Genomic DNA, 18,400 nt, shown 5'->3' with positions numbered 1-18,400 from the left:
AATTATAAACTGAGTTGATGCCGACAGGAGGGAAATTCGAATATAAATACAGATTTAGATCATATATTTATATAGAGACACTGTATCGCCCGAGAGGAATAACTGAGAATATGTAAGGAAATAAAGAGAGAGTTCCCACGAAATTCTTCGTTGAGTCTTTTTTTTATTTAGCGAGACTAATCGAGGAATGTAGAGAAATTCACGTAGCTTCTCGTAAGATCCTCTCCAATTTCACATGAACTAGACGAGACACAATGACAAACCCGGATCTCTCAAGTACAGGTCGTCGTAAATCTTTAAACAAGGACTTCTCGGAACCCTCTCTGACCTCTCTCTCTCTCTCTCTCACTCAGTCCACGAGCCGATATCTTCGCGCGCGGCACACCCCCACACCGCTCGTTTCGGTGAGCTTTTTACCCCTGCGCGCTCGACTACCGCGCACTCCTAACCGCACGCGTGCCGTCGAACCACCAATCACCACCAATCTGCAACCGGAAGACAAGCCATCCGACGAATCAGCATCCAGCTAGAGGACCCCAATTTTCCTATTGGACAAGGCAGGAAAAACCAGAGGGAACGCAAGAAGAAAACTCGATTCCTCGGGAAAATACAGACAGACTTTATTTTGAAGGCTTGGAGATAACATCGTTATCCAGGAAATAAAGTTTTAAAGACGATTTTTGTGTAACTAGTTAATTTTTACAAGTCCTACACAAGCAGAACACTTTTGTGTTCCACGGGCATCCAAACCAGCCAAACTTCCCTAAATCCCACTCAAAGCTACACAACAATAATAATGCTATTATGTGTAATGTGCTTAAGAAAGTTCACATTAAATGAATTTGAATTTTTGCTCCAATTCTGAACGCAGGTAACAAAATGGCGGCGCTGGAGTAATAAGGATCTGAATAAACTGCCATTTCTAACAAAATATTAATTAATAATCCATGAATATTAGTGACTAAAAATTGTAGAATACACTTTCAGCAACATTTATACATGTCTCGATCAATTGTTCATTCAAATAAAACAGTTATTAATAATTGGGAAACGAAAATTTCTTCATCGATGAATTTAAAATGGATTCAAAAAGATGAAGAAATAAAAAGAACAGAAATTTTTAACATAACGCTTAACTATAATTTTACTATCTCCTCCTTACTACGATCAAAATAGTACTTCTTTATTTTTACATTATAAAGTTAAATTATTTCGCCTATAGATTCTTTTATACTCTTTTTTTAATATACAATTACAACATGCATACTCTTATTTGAAATATAATTAAACTCTTAATATGAAACAAACTATATTATACGCACTTCCGTTAGATTTTTTTGTTATCGTAACACAGTCGAAATATCTTTCCTATAATAAATCATTTAATGATCCAAAATACGTAGATTGCCGGAAACAATTTTGTTTTCTAAGATTGTGCCCGATGGAAGATCTATGCGTTCCCCGTGATTCGCGATGATAATGACTGTTCCTTTCAAGGTCACACCTTTCCCAAAAGTAACGTCACCTGACACTGTTAAGTGATCTAACTCCAGCAGGTCTGGTATAGTTGGAAATCTGGTGAGAAACTCTTTGACCTGAAAGAAATTAATTAATCATTCGAAACGACGTGTTTAAGAGGGTTGATAAAACATTGTGTAAAATATGAGAAAAATAATAACCTTGGAGAAATGATTATCGCCTAATTTGATAAGGGGTGTTGTTGGGAACATTCGTTGCGGACTCATTACTAAGGAACCATTGCGGAGAGTGTACAAATTACTCATAACTAGCATTAAATCTGAGGTCTTTTTTACTGGCAAAAATCTGCTACGTGGCACATTTATACCTATAATGCATTTACAAAATTACATGATAACGTAAATGCAGATGGCAAGCTCTACGAAGAGTAACGACCGCGTTCCTTACCAATACTTCCTTCAAATGACTTCATTGCAGATCCTACAGCTGTCTCTAATTGGATAATATTCATGCCATTGCCGAAGGTCTTATTATTAACGATAATTTCCATGTTCAGAGAGTTTGAGTTAACAACCCTATCGATGGCTGCAAAATTAATTAATTCATATAGCAAATGTACACAGTAGCGTCACAACTTGAAATATCCAATATTATAAAAAGAAAACTAGTAATACGTACCGCTAAGTTTGATCCACAAATTATTTGTATTAAAGAACTTGAAGGTTTTTACAGATTTGAAGTCGTCCACATGATCTTTTGGAACTTGTGCAATTTCAAGAAGACGGAGTTTGTCTTCATATTTAATTAACGTTCCACCCTAAATTTATCGAACGATATCCATAAAAATCTGTTTCAGTACAAGGATTAAACATGTTATTACCTTGACATCAGCACGAGTTTTATCAGTAACTTCCATTACAAATTCTAGGGGGGACGGTTCATTTTTGGCCAATAACATTTTCAAAATTTTGAAATCTACAGTGGCGCCGAGATTATCAATATTTGAAATGAAACAATACTCGCGTCCCTACAAAGACAGACATTATTAAGATCTATTGCTGCTTGCATTAGTACAAGAAGTTAGAAGGAAACGTACTTCTTTCAAGAATTTCTTCAATAAACCAGAATTCCTGAAGCTCTCGTAGAAATCTCCATGACCAGGTGGGTACCACCTGTAAATAAAATATGTGTCTCACACTAGGTTTACGGGACCCGTCAATTTGACGGATTTCAAACTTTGAAATGAAACACGCAAAAAACCATAGCATTAATCTTAACTATTTTGCGCCGTAAATTTATAATTTCATTAAGAGAGTTTATACACACAATTATTATTTTCTTAAGCTTCCTAAATTTGGAAATTTTTATGTGGTATACCTATCTCTACGGAGCCCGTCAAATTGACGGGTTAGCTGATTACGTAAACAATCCTTATATATTTGCTTCGTTTGTAAAATTATTCCTCCAACAGTAAATATAAGAGTGAACGAAAAGTCTGAGATGCCTCGAACTCATTATATCTCAATAGTGGATCGATAATGTGTACATATAAAGTAAACTGTTTGGCCTGGGTGGCCCGTTTTGTGTATTCAACAAAATCGATTACCAGAGAGATCCCCGCGTCATTCGAAACTCAAAGCATACGGCAGACTAAATGTCGTATCGAAAAGATTTTCGGTTCATGTGTTGGTTCAATATAACAACACATACAAACAATTTTCAAAGCCGGCGATAGCCGACGTTAGACTGCGGTGGCACGAGCTGGTCTTCAGTATAGTTTTTGCAGTGACAGTGATAAGAACATTTTTCGAAGACAGTGTGCAAAAGTTCCGGTTATTGTAGTCCCCGCTTATTGTAAGTATTTACAATAGGGTAATTGAATTTGGGCACAGATTTTTTACTTTCGCCGATCACCCTTTTTTAGCAATCATAGCGTGAAAGCGGGGTGTCGCCGGTGGCCCCGATGGCCTCCTTTTTTATAACATTTTAGATTTGGCAGCGATAAACGCGTGGATACTGTATAGAGAGTGTACCGGATCCAAAATATCCAGAAAAGAGTTTATATTTTGTCAAAGTTCAGCCGTTTCAGTTCTGTCACCTTCAACATCAGGAGTCCGAAAAAGTTGTCAAATGGGCTACTGCAATAAAAATAAAAGCAGTAGTTGCTGTATGTATTGCAAGAAGATCGTATGCGAAAAATGCACAAAAGAAATTCAAAACATATGTAAAAAATGTGCTCGATAAAAATGTTCATCCTGTAGCGTTTACATTATTGTTATCATTTCTGTGATAAAAACAGATTTTGACTTATTAATATTTTATTTTTACATGAAGCCTTATATTGTTCAACTCAGACTTAGTTTGAATAAGTTGATTTTTTAAAATAAATACGTATTTTCATCTACCCGTCAATTTGACGGGTGCCGTAGAGATAGGTATATAAGAAACGCCCGTAAATCTAGTGTTAATATCTAAAATCATGAATACAATAGTAAAGAATCTATACTGCTATTCTTACGCTTCAATATCGTCTGGTACATCACAATGCTTAGCAATAGGTAGCAAAGAATCTCTGTTGATGCGAGGATAACAGCTTTGATTAAAGGTGTAGATGTCAACATCAATCCCTTTGTACTTCCTGATAATTCGTTGCGTGTCATCGTCAGTGTTGAAAGAGTCCATCAAGATGAGGGGTACGTTGGCATTATAAGTTTTGTTCAAATACTGTTTACAAGCAATAATTCAATTATTCACATTTTACTTCTGTCAAAATTAAATTGCTTTAATCTATAACATCGTTTAAATTTAGTTCAATCTGTATTATAATATATAGTTTATGTAGATTACCTCAATCTGTTGAACCGTAAGGTCCAAAAATGTAAGTCCATTTCGTACAGCTATCACAGACTTTGGTCCATGACATCCCATACTAGTTCCAAGTCCACCATTCAATTTGATAACAATTAGCTTGTTCAAAAGATCTTTGACCTCTTCTCCTTCTGGGATTGACAGAGAATTGTAATCTCTGATCTAGTAACATAGAAATGGAGTTTCAAGCGCACAGTTTTCTCAGAACAGAACAAACAAAATAATTGGAGTTGCTTCCAATTGATTAAAAACTGTATTATCTTTGATCTAATAATGGAAAAATGAACGATCTCTTTACAACTGATTAACGATTTGAATGGTTTTACTCTAATTAGGGTAATGAGTATTCCTTACAGCATCGTCTGGCAGTTTCTGTATGCGGTCCCATTCTAGTGAGGGTCCTTCCTCTTGCAGAAACCGTTCGAATAAATTAGTAAAGCCGTCGAACTGTCTTTGGAACTCGTTCTGGAGATCACTTGTAGGGGCAGTAGCTTGGAGCTTTTCCAATTCCCTTTGGAGCTCGATCAGGGCATCCCTCTTGGTCCTCTCACGAAATGCCTGTGTATCTGAGGGACTGCGTTGATGACCACGTGCCTGTCGTTCACGAAGGATAATGGAAAAATATAAAAAGATAAATACCTTTCCCCTTGCAGCCCATCGTCCCACCATTGCCGGTGGTCAATTTCTCGAAATTGTGCATCGTTTAATTTGCTTTTCTCTTTGGGTCTCTAATGGAACAGACTGAGTTCAGAATTTTCGAGTGAAAACCGCGGATCGTCGGACGGTTTTGATAACGAGAGACTATTTACGAACTCACGATAATAATTTTTCAATCGCGATAGCTCTTCTGTTTTAATTCTTTTGTTTTTGTTTTTACAGATGCGTTTTTAAGGGAATTTTCAATTTTGCTACGTGACAAAGTAATATTTATCATTCATAATCGGCTATTTTACTTTTGAAAAATAATGAGCTTGCATTGACACAGATCTTCATTGGTTTCAATAATTTTATATTGACATTGTTAATCCTAATTGATTAATTGTTTGAATAACGGGTGCGAAAATCGACACGAAACAACATTTATGTTTCTAAACACGTTTTTCAGAGATTTTTTCTCCATCCTGCTCGCAAAAGATAAGTACAGTAGTCTGACGTTATTTTTAGCATCCACGTTTAGTAGTGCTATTAAAACATTTTTTATGGCACAATGATTCTAATTACGCAGCGAGTTTTAATTAAACTGTTTGGAATGCAGTAATACGAATACTATTAAACTTAATTAGTTGGATGTAGCATTTTATGTAGCCCACCCGCTAAACTAACATAGTGTAACATTAGATTATTAAACAGTGTTTATGTTTAAACGGCGTTCAATGTTTAAACAGTGAACGATTTAAACAATTCAAAGAGTGGATCTTCAACCTACAAATGACAGTGGAAAATATTTAAAATGACGTTCGACTTTGAAGATACAAACGAAATAATTATGCAAGGCGTGCAACCTCAGCAGTGGTACTCAACGTTTAAACAATTATTTAAACATGCTTCCGTGCCAATAGCGCAATATAATCCTATGTCATCTTATTCGGAAGAGTCCAAAGAATATTACTATGAAAATTAAAACTGAATCACTATAGCCATGAAAGCACCAAACGTGTTCGAATTTGAAAATTATACGCTCTTCTTCAGAATCGATTTTTTTCGAAGATCAAATTACAGAATTAAGAAAAATTCACAGATTTCGACTCAATACGTAACAGATGTGTATTGAATAGTGTCAGCCGTTGATAATCTAGTACTTTCCCGGGCAGTATCTCCAAAGACACTGTCAATCACCCGCGTCTATCTTCGAAACGACGACGCGACGCTACCAAAGAGTTTCCGAATTTTCCACATGGCTTCAGATTAAGCAGCGAAGAAATTTTCTCCCTCTGTCTTTATCCACGGAGATAGTTGCGAATGAAGAAATGGAGCATAATTTGTGGATGGTGAAATACGGTACAGATAACTTATCATCATCGCGCATGCAGCGAATGCCAGTTACGTAAAAAAACAAAATAAAAAAAAAAAAAAAACGAAAATACCATAAATCAAATAGTTTATATACAGAATGATGTTTCAGAGAAAACACGATTCCATGTATTCCACCAAACAAAATCACATACTTTTCCAAGTCATTATGAATACCGAAACTTGTTTCACTATAATTTTAATGAGAAAAGAAACGAAAATGAAAGTTCGAAAAGAAAAATGGAATTGCAGAATATATTGCGCTTCTACCATGAAAGCTACGCGTATTGTTTTAACGTAGAACGATTCTATGGAATCTCCCAAATACAACAGTATATTTTTTAATAACATTCTACATATTTAAGGGTGTTTAAACATTGTTCGCAGCCAGCAAGACGGCTTTTCGAACATTTTTCGGAATATTTTATTTGTCAATCAAAAAGATGGATCACTTTTAATAAAACAGATATACTTGAATTTTACTTAAATTTTTAGAAAGAGTTGAGAAAAATTTCGCATCAAATTGCATTAACAACGACTCGCCCTCTTCGAGCGCTATTTAAATACATTTAAATGCTCGCAATGTTACGAATAAAATATATCATTGTATTTGGGCGAGTTTGGAGAAACATTTTACATAAAATAATGTTAGTTAGACAACGTGATTGATCCATCTGCTAAGGGATCTACAAAATCTAATCTAGTGCAGTGTAATTGACGTGATCGGAAAGTTTGCTGGCGTTTGGCATAAAGAATGAAAATGATAGCAAAGCGTGTAAATCATTCTGACGTTCGCTTCCTTAATCCGCGACGGCAGATCTCTTTCGCACGTCAGATAACGTGTGACGATTAGGCGTCTATAAAGAGGTTACATCGATGACGACAGATCGGAGAATTATCTGGCATTACGAAATGTTTTCCCGAACTACGCTATGCGACCCTCAACAGCCAATAAATTTATTTCACCCATAAAAACAAATTACTATTTGTTCGCTCAGTATAATACCTCATTAAATTCAGAATTAAAAGCTATAATTCCAATTCGTCCGATCGTAAAGCATATTCATTGTGTTTTTCCATGAACATAATTCAACACTTGTTTTTTTACTAAAATTCCGTACAAACAATAAAACGATTAATTAGAGTATGCATTGGTATAATGATTAAAACAGACAAGTTTCTGCTCATAATAATCAGACGTACGCGATCTAAATTAATTATTAAAACATGTTTTATGTTTGCACGAACGTTTACCAACTTCAACAAATTTACAAATTAGCTCGTATAAGTCGCAGTAATTTGACAGTTGTTACATAATAAATGAACAAAGTAATTTGTATAGTTAGAAGTAAGCTCGTAAGTCCGTTAAACTTTCAAGCAAACATTGATCAACTTCAACGAATATTTCAATTGATTTAGATTAGTTCAGCTCATTTAACAGTCATGATATAATGAATAAATAAGTTCACAGTGACAGTTAGATTAAAGCGAAGATATATAGTAAGACCTTGAAACGATGAACAATTTCAAACATTGTTTAAAATAATTTACGCAAATTTATTTGTCTTCTTACTGAATTATTAAGTTTTATCGATAAATCTCCATGTAAAAATAATTGCAACGATTATTCCAAAATTATTTTTGCTTCGTGTTTGTAGATTATGTTTATTCGTTGTGCAGCTGTTTGTATGCAAATGCAAATGAGGCTCGCAGTGATTTATCAGCTTTTCGCACCATCCTTTCATCTTTCTAAACGCGGTTCTTATGAAACGACGCTAGTACTCACGCTGACTAGCGTATTCAATGGATCATCGTTAATAATGACCATGACCAGCACGTTTCTATGCGCCCAACAATATTAGTTTGTTATACACACGCATCATGGCGTAACACGCAGCTGGTGTTCATAAATTATTTGCAATAAAAGTTAATCTAAATCTAAACTGCGGATCCTATAACGAAAGCGAATGCAACAGATATGTTGCAGAAATTCAGAAAACATTACGGATCACTGCCACATCTTTTCTAATTTATTAACATTAATAGAAGAGATAGACTTGAAATTTTTAAATTGTATTTCCGCATATTTCTATATTTATTTCTAATTTATTTGTGTACGTGTATACTTCTTAAGATTCGTTTTGAGTGGATTTCTAATCGTTTTAACAAAAGTAACAATTTCCAATTGTCACTAAAAATAGGAAAATTGAAAATTATGAAAATAATAAAACTAAGAACTATTAAAAAGGTTTTGTAGCCAATGCAAATAATTTTTATTTTGCCTAAAGATCCACAATCTATTAATTAAAATGAAGAAATATTGCAAGCAACGTTCATTCAATCTATTTTGCGTCACCCGTAGCAAACAACAACAGCCGTTTTGACGCGACATCGAGTCATCCGTCGATAAGGTGTTAACGTCTGAATCTCTTGTTACTTTCTATCGTGGCATGAAAAAATATGCCTCTAATTTAGCATCATTTCACGAAAATCATGTACAAGACGCTAAACAATCATTCGTTTATATTCCCAGGCTAATTTCTATAAGTAAACTGCAAAATTATCTGACTTTTCTAGCTTAGATTTCGACTAAATTTTGCTTTCAGATTCTCGATAGCCCGCAAACGTGATCTATCTTTTTCGCAACAACAGAATAACACGATGACAGAAACAGAATAAGCGAAGCTAAATGCGTTTGTCACCATTAAACTGCAGATCACCGTACAAAATGATTATTGTCTGCACTTGTCGCAAGAGACTACTCGGAATTCCTAATAATTTACTAATTTACTAAACGTCGCCTACTCGTTTCTATCACGAGCAACGTGTAACAATTCAAATCATCCCAATCGAAAATCAGCAAAATGCGATCGACTCACAGTCCCCGCGTCACAGAAGAAAGCAATCTTATAAAAATAACCAGCGACTCGAATCTACAAAATCAAGCATACACACCAAGCTTTCCGAAATTCAATGCGCCCGGAGCTACACTACCCCCCTAAGCACTTTTATCGTATCCCGATAAAGCCATCAGCGGAACAAGGCACATTTGCTGATTACAGTTTCGACGGGTCTGAAAGACCATGCTAATTCGAAGAGGCCGCCGTTAAACTCGAACGCGCGAACGTTCTCTACCGGAATCGGCGAGCCAGTCCACGGCTCTGGTCGACTTATCAAGGACGTATCGGTCTCGATGGAAAATGGAAAACGGCCTCTGATTACGCAACGGAACACTTGCCCGCGAAAACCGAACCGGCCGACGATCGTTTCGCTCCGCGATCAGTGTCGCGCACTTCACTTACGCTCGACGACGTTGTCCCATCGGCGAACCGATTCTGAACGGGGTCCCGGCTCGATTCGGATCGACGCGCGACCGTTTTCCCGCGAAACGGCCCCGAAAATCGTGATTGCTGGAGATTAGGGAACCAGGGAAAGGGAAGAAGATGATGGAGACAGAGGGGTGGGAGATCGTTTCTGATTTCAGAGTCCGAGTAAGTTAGTCTCTTTGAATCGGGACGAGCCGACACGACGCGAGCACGTGAGCCGACGATTGACCGAGGAGTGCGAGCTCTGCTCGCGTAAATCACTGGCCACCGACTAGTATCCACGCTATCGTCCTATCGACACTGCTCTGCGCGACTTAGGCGATTTCGTTGCCATTGTTTCTCCCGCATTGTCAACGGACCACGATCTGCGAACGATTTCACGCGCCGATCAATTCTGAAACTGCAGCCGGCTGTTTCGCCGATATGTATCCCTGTACTTTCATGACCGAAATTCTGTAACGTTTCTTTTGATGCGCTCATTACTTTCGTCGATATCGCAATTAGTTGTATCGCCGATTTATCCTAGATTTTTGTAGACATTTCACCGAATTTCCTTAAGGCCGCGATCGCTGGAGAACGCTATGGAGGATTTAATCTGTTGATCACTGTGGTCGATTTTGGAATTGTAGTTAGCCGTTTTAGCAATTTATTTTTATGAATATTCGACGAAGTTTCTGTAGGCTCGCGGTCGCTGGAGGACGCTATGGAAGATTTTATGCGATTTCTACAAGATGGAATCTCTATAAGGTTGTCGACTCGTCTTGAGGACAATACAGAATATTTTAGGCGACCCGTCCTGAGAAATCTTTGCTTGTAGAACAGTTTACGCCATGCTTAAGTAATACTTAATAATAGTACTGTTTGCACCAATTATTCAATTGCATATTCCATACAGCATATTATTCTAGATAACAAGCGAGTCCAGTCGTATTCAATCGAACGTGAACAAAATAATTTATCAAGTGTTGAAGACCTTCGAATCTGTGAAATCTACCATCTTTCGGGGCATTGCAAAAGCGTTCTAATGCTTTGTCATGCTACTTGAATATTTTTACAATTCCGCACATTGAAAAAGATTAATTATCTGATTATTTACCCATATTCTTTTAAACCTTATCTTCATGCTTACAATTTTCTAAAGTCATCATTAACATTGTACTTTTTAATTGCGAAGATTATCTGCTACGCCTCGAATGTCGATCGATTTAATTGCACAAAAAACTCACTTTCGCTCTCACACGAGCAATTCAATTTTTTATCAACAAGGACATCGCCATGGCCCATTAACGAGCACACATTCATCCGAAAACTGATTAACTTTTATCTAAAATATATTTTGTTTTTGCAGGAGCGCATGAATTCGAACGACGGTTGTCGATAAAATGTCTACTTATTGTCTCGTATTAGGTTCCGGTGGTTGCAAGCTGCTCGACCTTGTTTTGGTCATGTTGATGATCAACTTGGACTGTCGGTATCTAAAGACTATTTTGGCAGAAACCGGTCTAATGTTCCCACGACTTCCGAATACAATCGCCGGGAAGCGAAATGTTTATAAAAAGACAGCTATTCCTATTCCGAGAATGTTTCTCGAGAATTATCAGGGCCCGACCTTCGGCAGCAAGCGTTTTATCATAACCGGGCAACGTGACTTCGCAAATGACGCGTGGTAGCTGTCTACCAGTGAATTCTGTTTTTCTTTTTATCGGAAACGATTAGGGCAACAGTGGATCGCATAGTCGCGAGGTCACGGCATTAGAATTTCTTATCGGACGCGTGGTCTTCGCTTAATTACAGAACACATGAGACCCCTCGGTCGTTAGGCTACTTCGCCGGCACGAGAACGTTTCGCAACGACGTTCCCAATGATTACAAAGTCATCGTTACATATAACGATCTTGAGAGATCGGCCGAGCTTCAGATTCAGGGTTAATTCCGTCGAGATCACTGGGACGCAAACAATCTCGTTAAGGGCTCCCGTATCCTCCGCGGCGGCGACGGCGGCGGCCATTTTGGAGGTATTGAATAATTATGAAACCTAATTCGTGTGCACATAAAAACCGCTGTTTAAACGGCAGACTCCTTCTTCTGGGCCGTTAGGAACGTTAGAAAGTGTTCCAAAGCTGGAATGTTTACATAATTATTGTAATTCCAATATAACAATTGAAATTTGCATCCATCATCACAGGGGACACAGAAGCTGTGCAATTTTCTTGGATAAGTTATTCATAAGCTTAGTCATCCGAGGACTGACTATGCATTTGTTATGCATTCTGTGAGCAGTAAGGCTTGGGAAACGTTAGGACAGCCTTTAACTTTGTTTCTACTTTTTTATTTACTTCTGCTAAATCTTAACTCAACGTCCACACGATACCACCGAACTGTTGGCATAATTGGTGTCATTGTAGCTCAAAATTGTAGCTGATGACTATAATATAACGTTATTGCGTATTAACAAAATTATAACATAACTTTATCCCAGTTACTTAAATAGCATCTTGCAAAATAGTTGATAATGAGCAGTGTCTTATTTGTTTTTATAATACCATTTTTTATCATGTCAACCTCTTGCTTTGTGCCTTTTAAATAGAACGAAGAAAATTTAGGTAAGACCGATGCAAGATTTACTGCGAACCAGATCATTATTTGAAACTAAAAGATGTTTGCTTTATAATATCACAACATTAATGATTCTGCGTTTTAATGTTTATTTTACGAGGAATGACGTAACGTGGTCATCAACGCGTACATATCAAACATCGCAAGCGGATGGTTACTTTTATCTAAAAATTCCTGTCAATCTTCAAACAGATACAAGATGTAACGCGCATCCGATTAGCGAAATGAGTGTTGTTAACACGATGAGTACCGCCATCATATATTTATGACACTATTATGTTTTACGTAAACTTTAGATGATGATAGATTTTTATATCACTTCATCATTGTTAAATTTTAATGCAAAATCGTTATATAAAGTTATGAAAAATTAATTGGACGTAAAATTGTACACGATTAAGTTAGTAATGAATTGAGTATACAATACTCGTTCCTTAAAATTATGAAATGAAATGAAATTATTATAAAATTAAGAATGAAATGAAATAACTAATTATATGAAATGAATTGACTACAATATTTAATCGTAAATCGATTCGATAAATATTGTATAATTATCGTATAAAATTGTGTGAAACTATTTAGCTTTGACGGCTATTACCGAGATGAACGGTAGCAGCCAAGGAGTTAAATGAAGACATGTTAACATACGTTTTGGTATAAATGTGTCAGTTGTACACGGAATAATACCATCGGTTACTTAACATGGGATCTATAATCTTCTACGACAGGGACCACGTTCACGGTTGATTTAATGAGATAAACGGTGACTTACTTGATCTCCAATCTAATTTCACAAACCTTTTCAGAATCAACTAATCTCGATCGGAGAATCAGAAGGTTATCGGTATGTGGAAGTCGAACGTGATCCTGAATATCAGTGGCGACGTTAAAAACAAAGGTATTTCTTTGTGTTCTGAGAAAATCTTAAAAACGATTCCGGTACTATCGTCTGAGTAAACATTATAAAGCTTATTAAAGAAAAGATTGATCGAGCTGTTCATGTGCAATTGATCACGTAGTTAAGCATACATTTGCATCAACGATGAAAATAAAAAACGATTTATTTGCCACTCGTTCAGCCTTAAAGAGTAAAAAAAGTTGTTATTAAACACGCCGCGATTGTTTTATTTTAGGTTTTTCATTCATTTCAATTCAACTACCATTTGTTCGCAATATTAAAAAATAAAACTGGAAATAATAACGCGCATTCCGTTCGTACAGAATTTGCGTGCCCGAATTTTCAAATATTTCTATGGAACTCAAACATGGCTGCCGTTTGCGCCCGTAACGAACAATTCAAATTTGCTAATGATACGGCAGAAACTTTCCAAAATTAAAACTTCGAAAAGACCAACTGCTGAGAATTTTATTTTGCATTTCTTTAAAAGAAGAAGAATATTTGTTACGATGACTGACAATTCTATGTAAACGTTTTAAATAAACGTATTGTATACATTTAATGTAATGGAAAAGTGAATTCGAAAATGAAATTCGTGGGTGGCAGATCGGTTCGAACTGCTGTCTTGTAACACGTGTTTATTAAAAATCCAACACCGCTTGTCCATAAATTCATGCACACGTGTGCCAGATGGAAATTATGTGTATCACTTCTGTTTGCCGAAACTAGCATCATCAATAGTCAAATGAAGTGTAACCGCAGACAATCTACGTCTGATATCCTTATGTAATAAGACCCCTATTAGATGATGATACCATTCTAACATTATGTCAACTATGGGACGCGGAACGAAGAAGACAGTTCTTATTTAAACAAAGTTTTCGCTAATGAAAAACCAAATAGAGCGCTTCAAGCGTATCGTTCTTCGTGACATAATTATCATTTAATTCTCATTTGATTTGTATTCTTCTAAGTCGATAAAATTGTATATATAAATAAAAAATAACACGAATATTTGAAAACATCAATTTCTGTCTATTCGAATTGCGTATTTTTATACGAATTTAAACTTTTCTGCATTGTATAATTAAAATATGCTCTAGTAGCACCTATATGAATAGATTAAATAATGATTCAATTTGATCTTGTGCAACATATGACGTAATAAAAGCAATCGTATTCATAACTTTAAAATTAGCAGACTAAATTCATTTTCGTTTGCTAGCATTACGCAGCCGTACATAATGTATTGGTTCATGTATTATTTATAACACTTCAATTTCAGAATTCATTGTAACTATACAATGACAGTTATATGCATAGATAACCTTCTATTCTAACAATAATATGAAGATTATACGACATGAATAAAATACACATTTATTCGCAGGGTGATAGTATGTTAATATTTAGAAGACTATTTCTATGACATTAAATTCGTCAGAATGTAAAATCCGCTTAATGACAGATTAATACGGGTTATTTATAACGCACAGAAACGTTCTTGATAACATGCCGTTCATAAAAGAATACATAACCTCAATGCAACAGAAAAATAAATTATATAAACGCGCAAGACGAGAAGAGGGTACAATTTAGCAAGAACAATGCATTGTATACTTATAATAGTTCGAATTAAACGTATTCGATGACGTTAAAAAATTGCATGGATGACACGAAGAAAAGCTGAGTACCGACAGGAATGGAAAATTACTGATAACGCGGCTACTCTGCTAATCTTATCGACACAGATCTACTGGACAAGAATTGAATTGATGCTTTACCTTTCTATCATCTACTTGCAGCATTGTTATCAACCACAAAGATCCACTAAGAGTTCCTTCCTAACGTACGACTTTTATAATGAGGCAAAGGTTACAAAAAGATAAAGTGTCTGCTTTGGATCCAAGCCACCGTGTTTGAATTTTGCATGCTGTACAGACAACGTCTATATGTGGCAGTTGTACTCAATCTACGGATCCTGTATGTAGTTCCTTAGTATATAATATCCGCAGATTTATGTATGCGTGTAACAAATTATGAAGCATTTGTTAAAAATATGATCAAGAACATGCATTTGTATAACCGCACGTAAACAAAATATTTAATTCTATCGTAAGAAAATGAAAATACTTTTATGTACTCGATTTGTGTATCATAACCTCAAACATTAAAACTTAGCAATCCATAAACAAAGATAGTCGAGGTTGATCAACAATTATATGCTTGATTCTATTAGAAAGAAATATGGGATAAACAATAGAACATTAGCCGGCATACATTTTCAATTAGATTCTGCGCTAATTCATTTGAAAAGTAGAGAATTATTGTTTCGAAGAAGCATCATTAAAAATGGCGGAACTGTCTTTAAACACCGACGAGGATCAATGTTCTTCAGCTAAGAAAATCAAAATCGACAATGAAAATGTATCTGAAATGATTAAAAACATACACGATGATAAGTTTTGTTTGGCCAATTTTGAAGTAAAGCAAATATTGCAAAACAATAATTTGAGAAAACAAGTGTGTATCGAAGGTGTCTTTAAGGACCGTGAAGGTTCAAGCGTTATTTTGTTCGAAAAATCCGAATTTTCCGACGATCCATTGTCTTTAACGAAACAATTGTTAAATAAAGACACAACTGTGAGCAAACTTTACAGTAATGATGTTTATGGAAATTACGAATGTTTCGCGCTGAAAGAATGCAATGGTATGTAGTTTTGTACACATGGTAATAACATTTTAATTTTCTCATTTATGTAATGAATTATTTATAAATTATTTAAGGTATAAAAATGATGTTAATACATCCTGCAACTCAAAAGCATATTGATAAATTTAAAAGAAAGGAACTGTTCATCATAGATGAAACATATGAACTCTACAAAAAAATTACTCTTCCGCATATAGAATCAAACAATTTTTCTTTGCAGGTATACAGAATTTTTCAATAATTTAGTATTTTGGCATTTTATAGTGCGTGACCAATATAAATATCATTATGCATTTATAAATGTGAAATTTTCAGTGGGTATATAATATTATGGAACACAAGGCAGAACAGGACAAAATTGTATACGAGGATAAAGATGAGAAGACAGGATTTATACTGGTAAATGATTTAAAATGGAATGGACATAGAGATACCTTAAAATTAATAGCACTACCTTTTCAAAAAATAAAATCAATAAGAGAGTTAAATGCATCTCATCTTCCGCTATTAAAAAATATTAGGGATGCTGGAATAGATGCAATATCTAAAAAATACAATATACCTGCTTCTCAACTTAGGATATACTTGCACTATCAACCATCATATTATTATCTCCATGTACATTTTGCATACCTCATGTTTGAAACTCCAGGTAAATATAAATAGTTGCATGTTCTATATTTTATTATGTTTAAAATTGATTTAATAATAGAGTCCTATTTAAATAAATAAAATTTTGTTTAGTTTAGTTAGTAAAATTTTGGAATATCAAGATCTTATTATTTAACTATCTGAACTAATAATATCTTAATAGTTCCAGAATAAATATTTCTTATTTAAATTATTTTATCTTTGACAAGTTTGAATAAATGGAGTTCTATCGATGATAATATATATATATATCGGGACTTTTAATTACTAAAACACTGCTCATATTATGAATATTCTTTTTGTGTAGGTATATACGTTGAGAAGGCACATCTTTTATCCATGGTTATAAGAAATCTTGAGTTAGTACCCGACTATTATACAAAAGCAGTACTTTCATTTGTTGTTTCTGCAACAGATCCCTTGTATAATAAATTTATAGAAGAAGGTGTTATAACAGAAGTAAAGGCAGAATCCGACGATGTTGAAAAATAATACAACTAGGAAACAATACATATTCAAAAGATATATTTTCTATGGCTTAATATAAGGGATAAAATATAGTATACATAGCACTTTAAAAATATAAAAGACTGTTATAAAAACTTTGTATCATTATCATTATAATCTTATAATTGTAGACTGTTTCATACTTCACCATTGTGATAAAAGATAAATAAATCGCGGAACTTTTTGATTTGCAAAAATTCTGCTTACCTTCACCACATTTCCCTGGTTTTTCTTTTGCGAAAGATCTTGCCATTCTTGTAATTAAATATCAGAATTGTGCCAAACTTAAAAAAATTCGAAATGGCATTTTTTAACATTCTTGATCTCAAATTGCTCCTAATAATCCTGTGTATCGATCTTTAACTTTAGATTGTTATAATTAATAATTACTAATAATGTTTATATGTAATGTTCATATATTATCGACTGCTGGTAATTTTGTTTAGCAGTTGATCCTTTTGCCATTATATGCAATGGTGTTGTACCGGCGCGGGAAATTTGAAATATTGTATGACAGAAATCCATGTTTAATAAATGCACGTTATTTTATCAACTGAATATTATTGAACATATTATTTTTTGCGTATTTTTAATTGCTGAACTTTTATGAGCTTAAATCAAAGATAGAGTATTGCACTTCGTGCAATACATAATTAATAAACGTACTTTTGATAACATGCATTTAGAATTCATTGCATGGCTGATTGGGTAAACTATCTTCCTGACGAAACCTGTATGGCCTTAAATACTGCACAATTGTATACTCCTCCATACACTTATCATGAAACAAACATCACTCACCTCTTCTAGTTGTTGATGATTCCTTTTCAGCTTCTTTGTTGGAGGTTGATAGTCAGGACTATGGAAATATTCCTTGAAATTCTGTTCTTCTATTATACTAAATGGTTGGAGGTCTACCTCGATAATGTTTACATTTTTAATATCCTCATTATCTAAACAGATGTAACAGGACATGTATTGAAGATAGAAGATTAATATCTAGGAATATTGTATCACTACATTGCTTGCTTTTATTACTTACCAGAATATGAAATATCTGAATGATTGGATATAGGTGGATCATGTTCTCCTTCTTGCACTACTTGTGTCATTTTGTGTAGGCCATGCGCTTTATCAGCATGCCTTATCAACCCTGAGGTTGCGCTACTAGTTCTAAATCTTTTTTTACATGATCTGCAAACTGCCTCTCCATTTTCATCTTGGTCAAAGTATTGCCACACCCACGATCTTTTCATCTAATAAATTTCAAGTGAAACTGTATCATCATAACATACAAAACAAACATAACAATATTTTGATAGACAGCTA

The 18,400-nt window shown here is 35.0% G+C and overlaps 2 protein-coding genes across 3 annotated transcripts; one reads left to right on the top strand and one right to left on the bottom strand.

The window, feature by feature from the left end:
- Positions 1 to 1,117: 1,117 nt before the first annotated feature.
- Positions 1,118 to 18,327, bottom strand: Ugp (UDP-glucose pyrophosphorylase). 2 transcript variants are annotated; one of them, XM_078187135.1, is made up of 11 exons: positions 18,114 to 18,327; positions 17,873 to 18,024; positions 4,702 to 4,941; positions 4,327 to 4,509; positions 3,998 to 4,203; positions 2,576 to 2,651; positions 2,360 to 2,506; positions 2,158 to 2,296; positions 1,927 to 2,064; positions 1,680 to 1,846; positions 1,118 to 1,595 (listed from the first exon to the last, which is right to left on the bottom strand). In XM_078187135.1, the coding sequence occupies exons 1-11, from the start codon at positions 18,325 to 18,327 to the stop codon at positions 1,383 to 1,385; spliced, it is 1,875 nt and encodes a 624-aa protein (XP_078043261.1). In that variant the 3' UTR covers positions 1,118 to 1,382. The 2 variants fall into 2 exon arrangements, with proteins under 2 accessions (XP_078043261.1, XP_078043262.1); XM_078187136.1 differs by lacking the exons at positions 17,873 to 18,024; positions 18,114 to 18,327 and adding exons at positions 4,987 to 5,075; positions 9,660 to 9,966 and having other exon boundaries at positions 4,702 to 4,913.
- On the top strand, positions 14,973 to 17,282 carry Dcps (Decapping enzyme, scavenger). The gene is made up of 4 exons (XM_078187137.1): positions 14,973 to 15,910; positions 15,988 to 16,133; positions 16,229 to 16,565; positions 16,872 to 17,282. Exons 1-4 carry the CDS (start codon positions 15,553 to 15,555, stop codon positions 17,054 to 17,056), a joined length of 1,026 nt encoding a protein of 341 aa, XP_078043263.1. The 5' UTR covers positions 14,973 to 15,552; the 3' UTR covers positions 17,057 to 17,282.
- Positions 18,328 to 18,400: the final 73 nt, after the last annotated feature.

Source organism: Augochlora pura, chromosome 7 (assembly GCF_028453695.1).
Source record: "Augochlora pura isolate Apur16 chromosome 7, APUR_v2.2.1, whole genome shotgun sequence".
NCBI lineage: Eukaryota > Metazoa > Arthropoda > Insecta > Hymenoptera > Halictidae > Augochlora > Augochlora pura.
The sequence above is the reverse complement of the archived record's forward strand: the minus strand, read 5'-3'. Positions and strand labels throughout refer to the sequence as shown.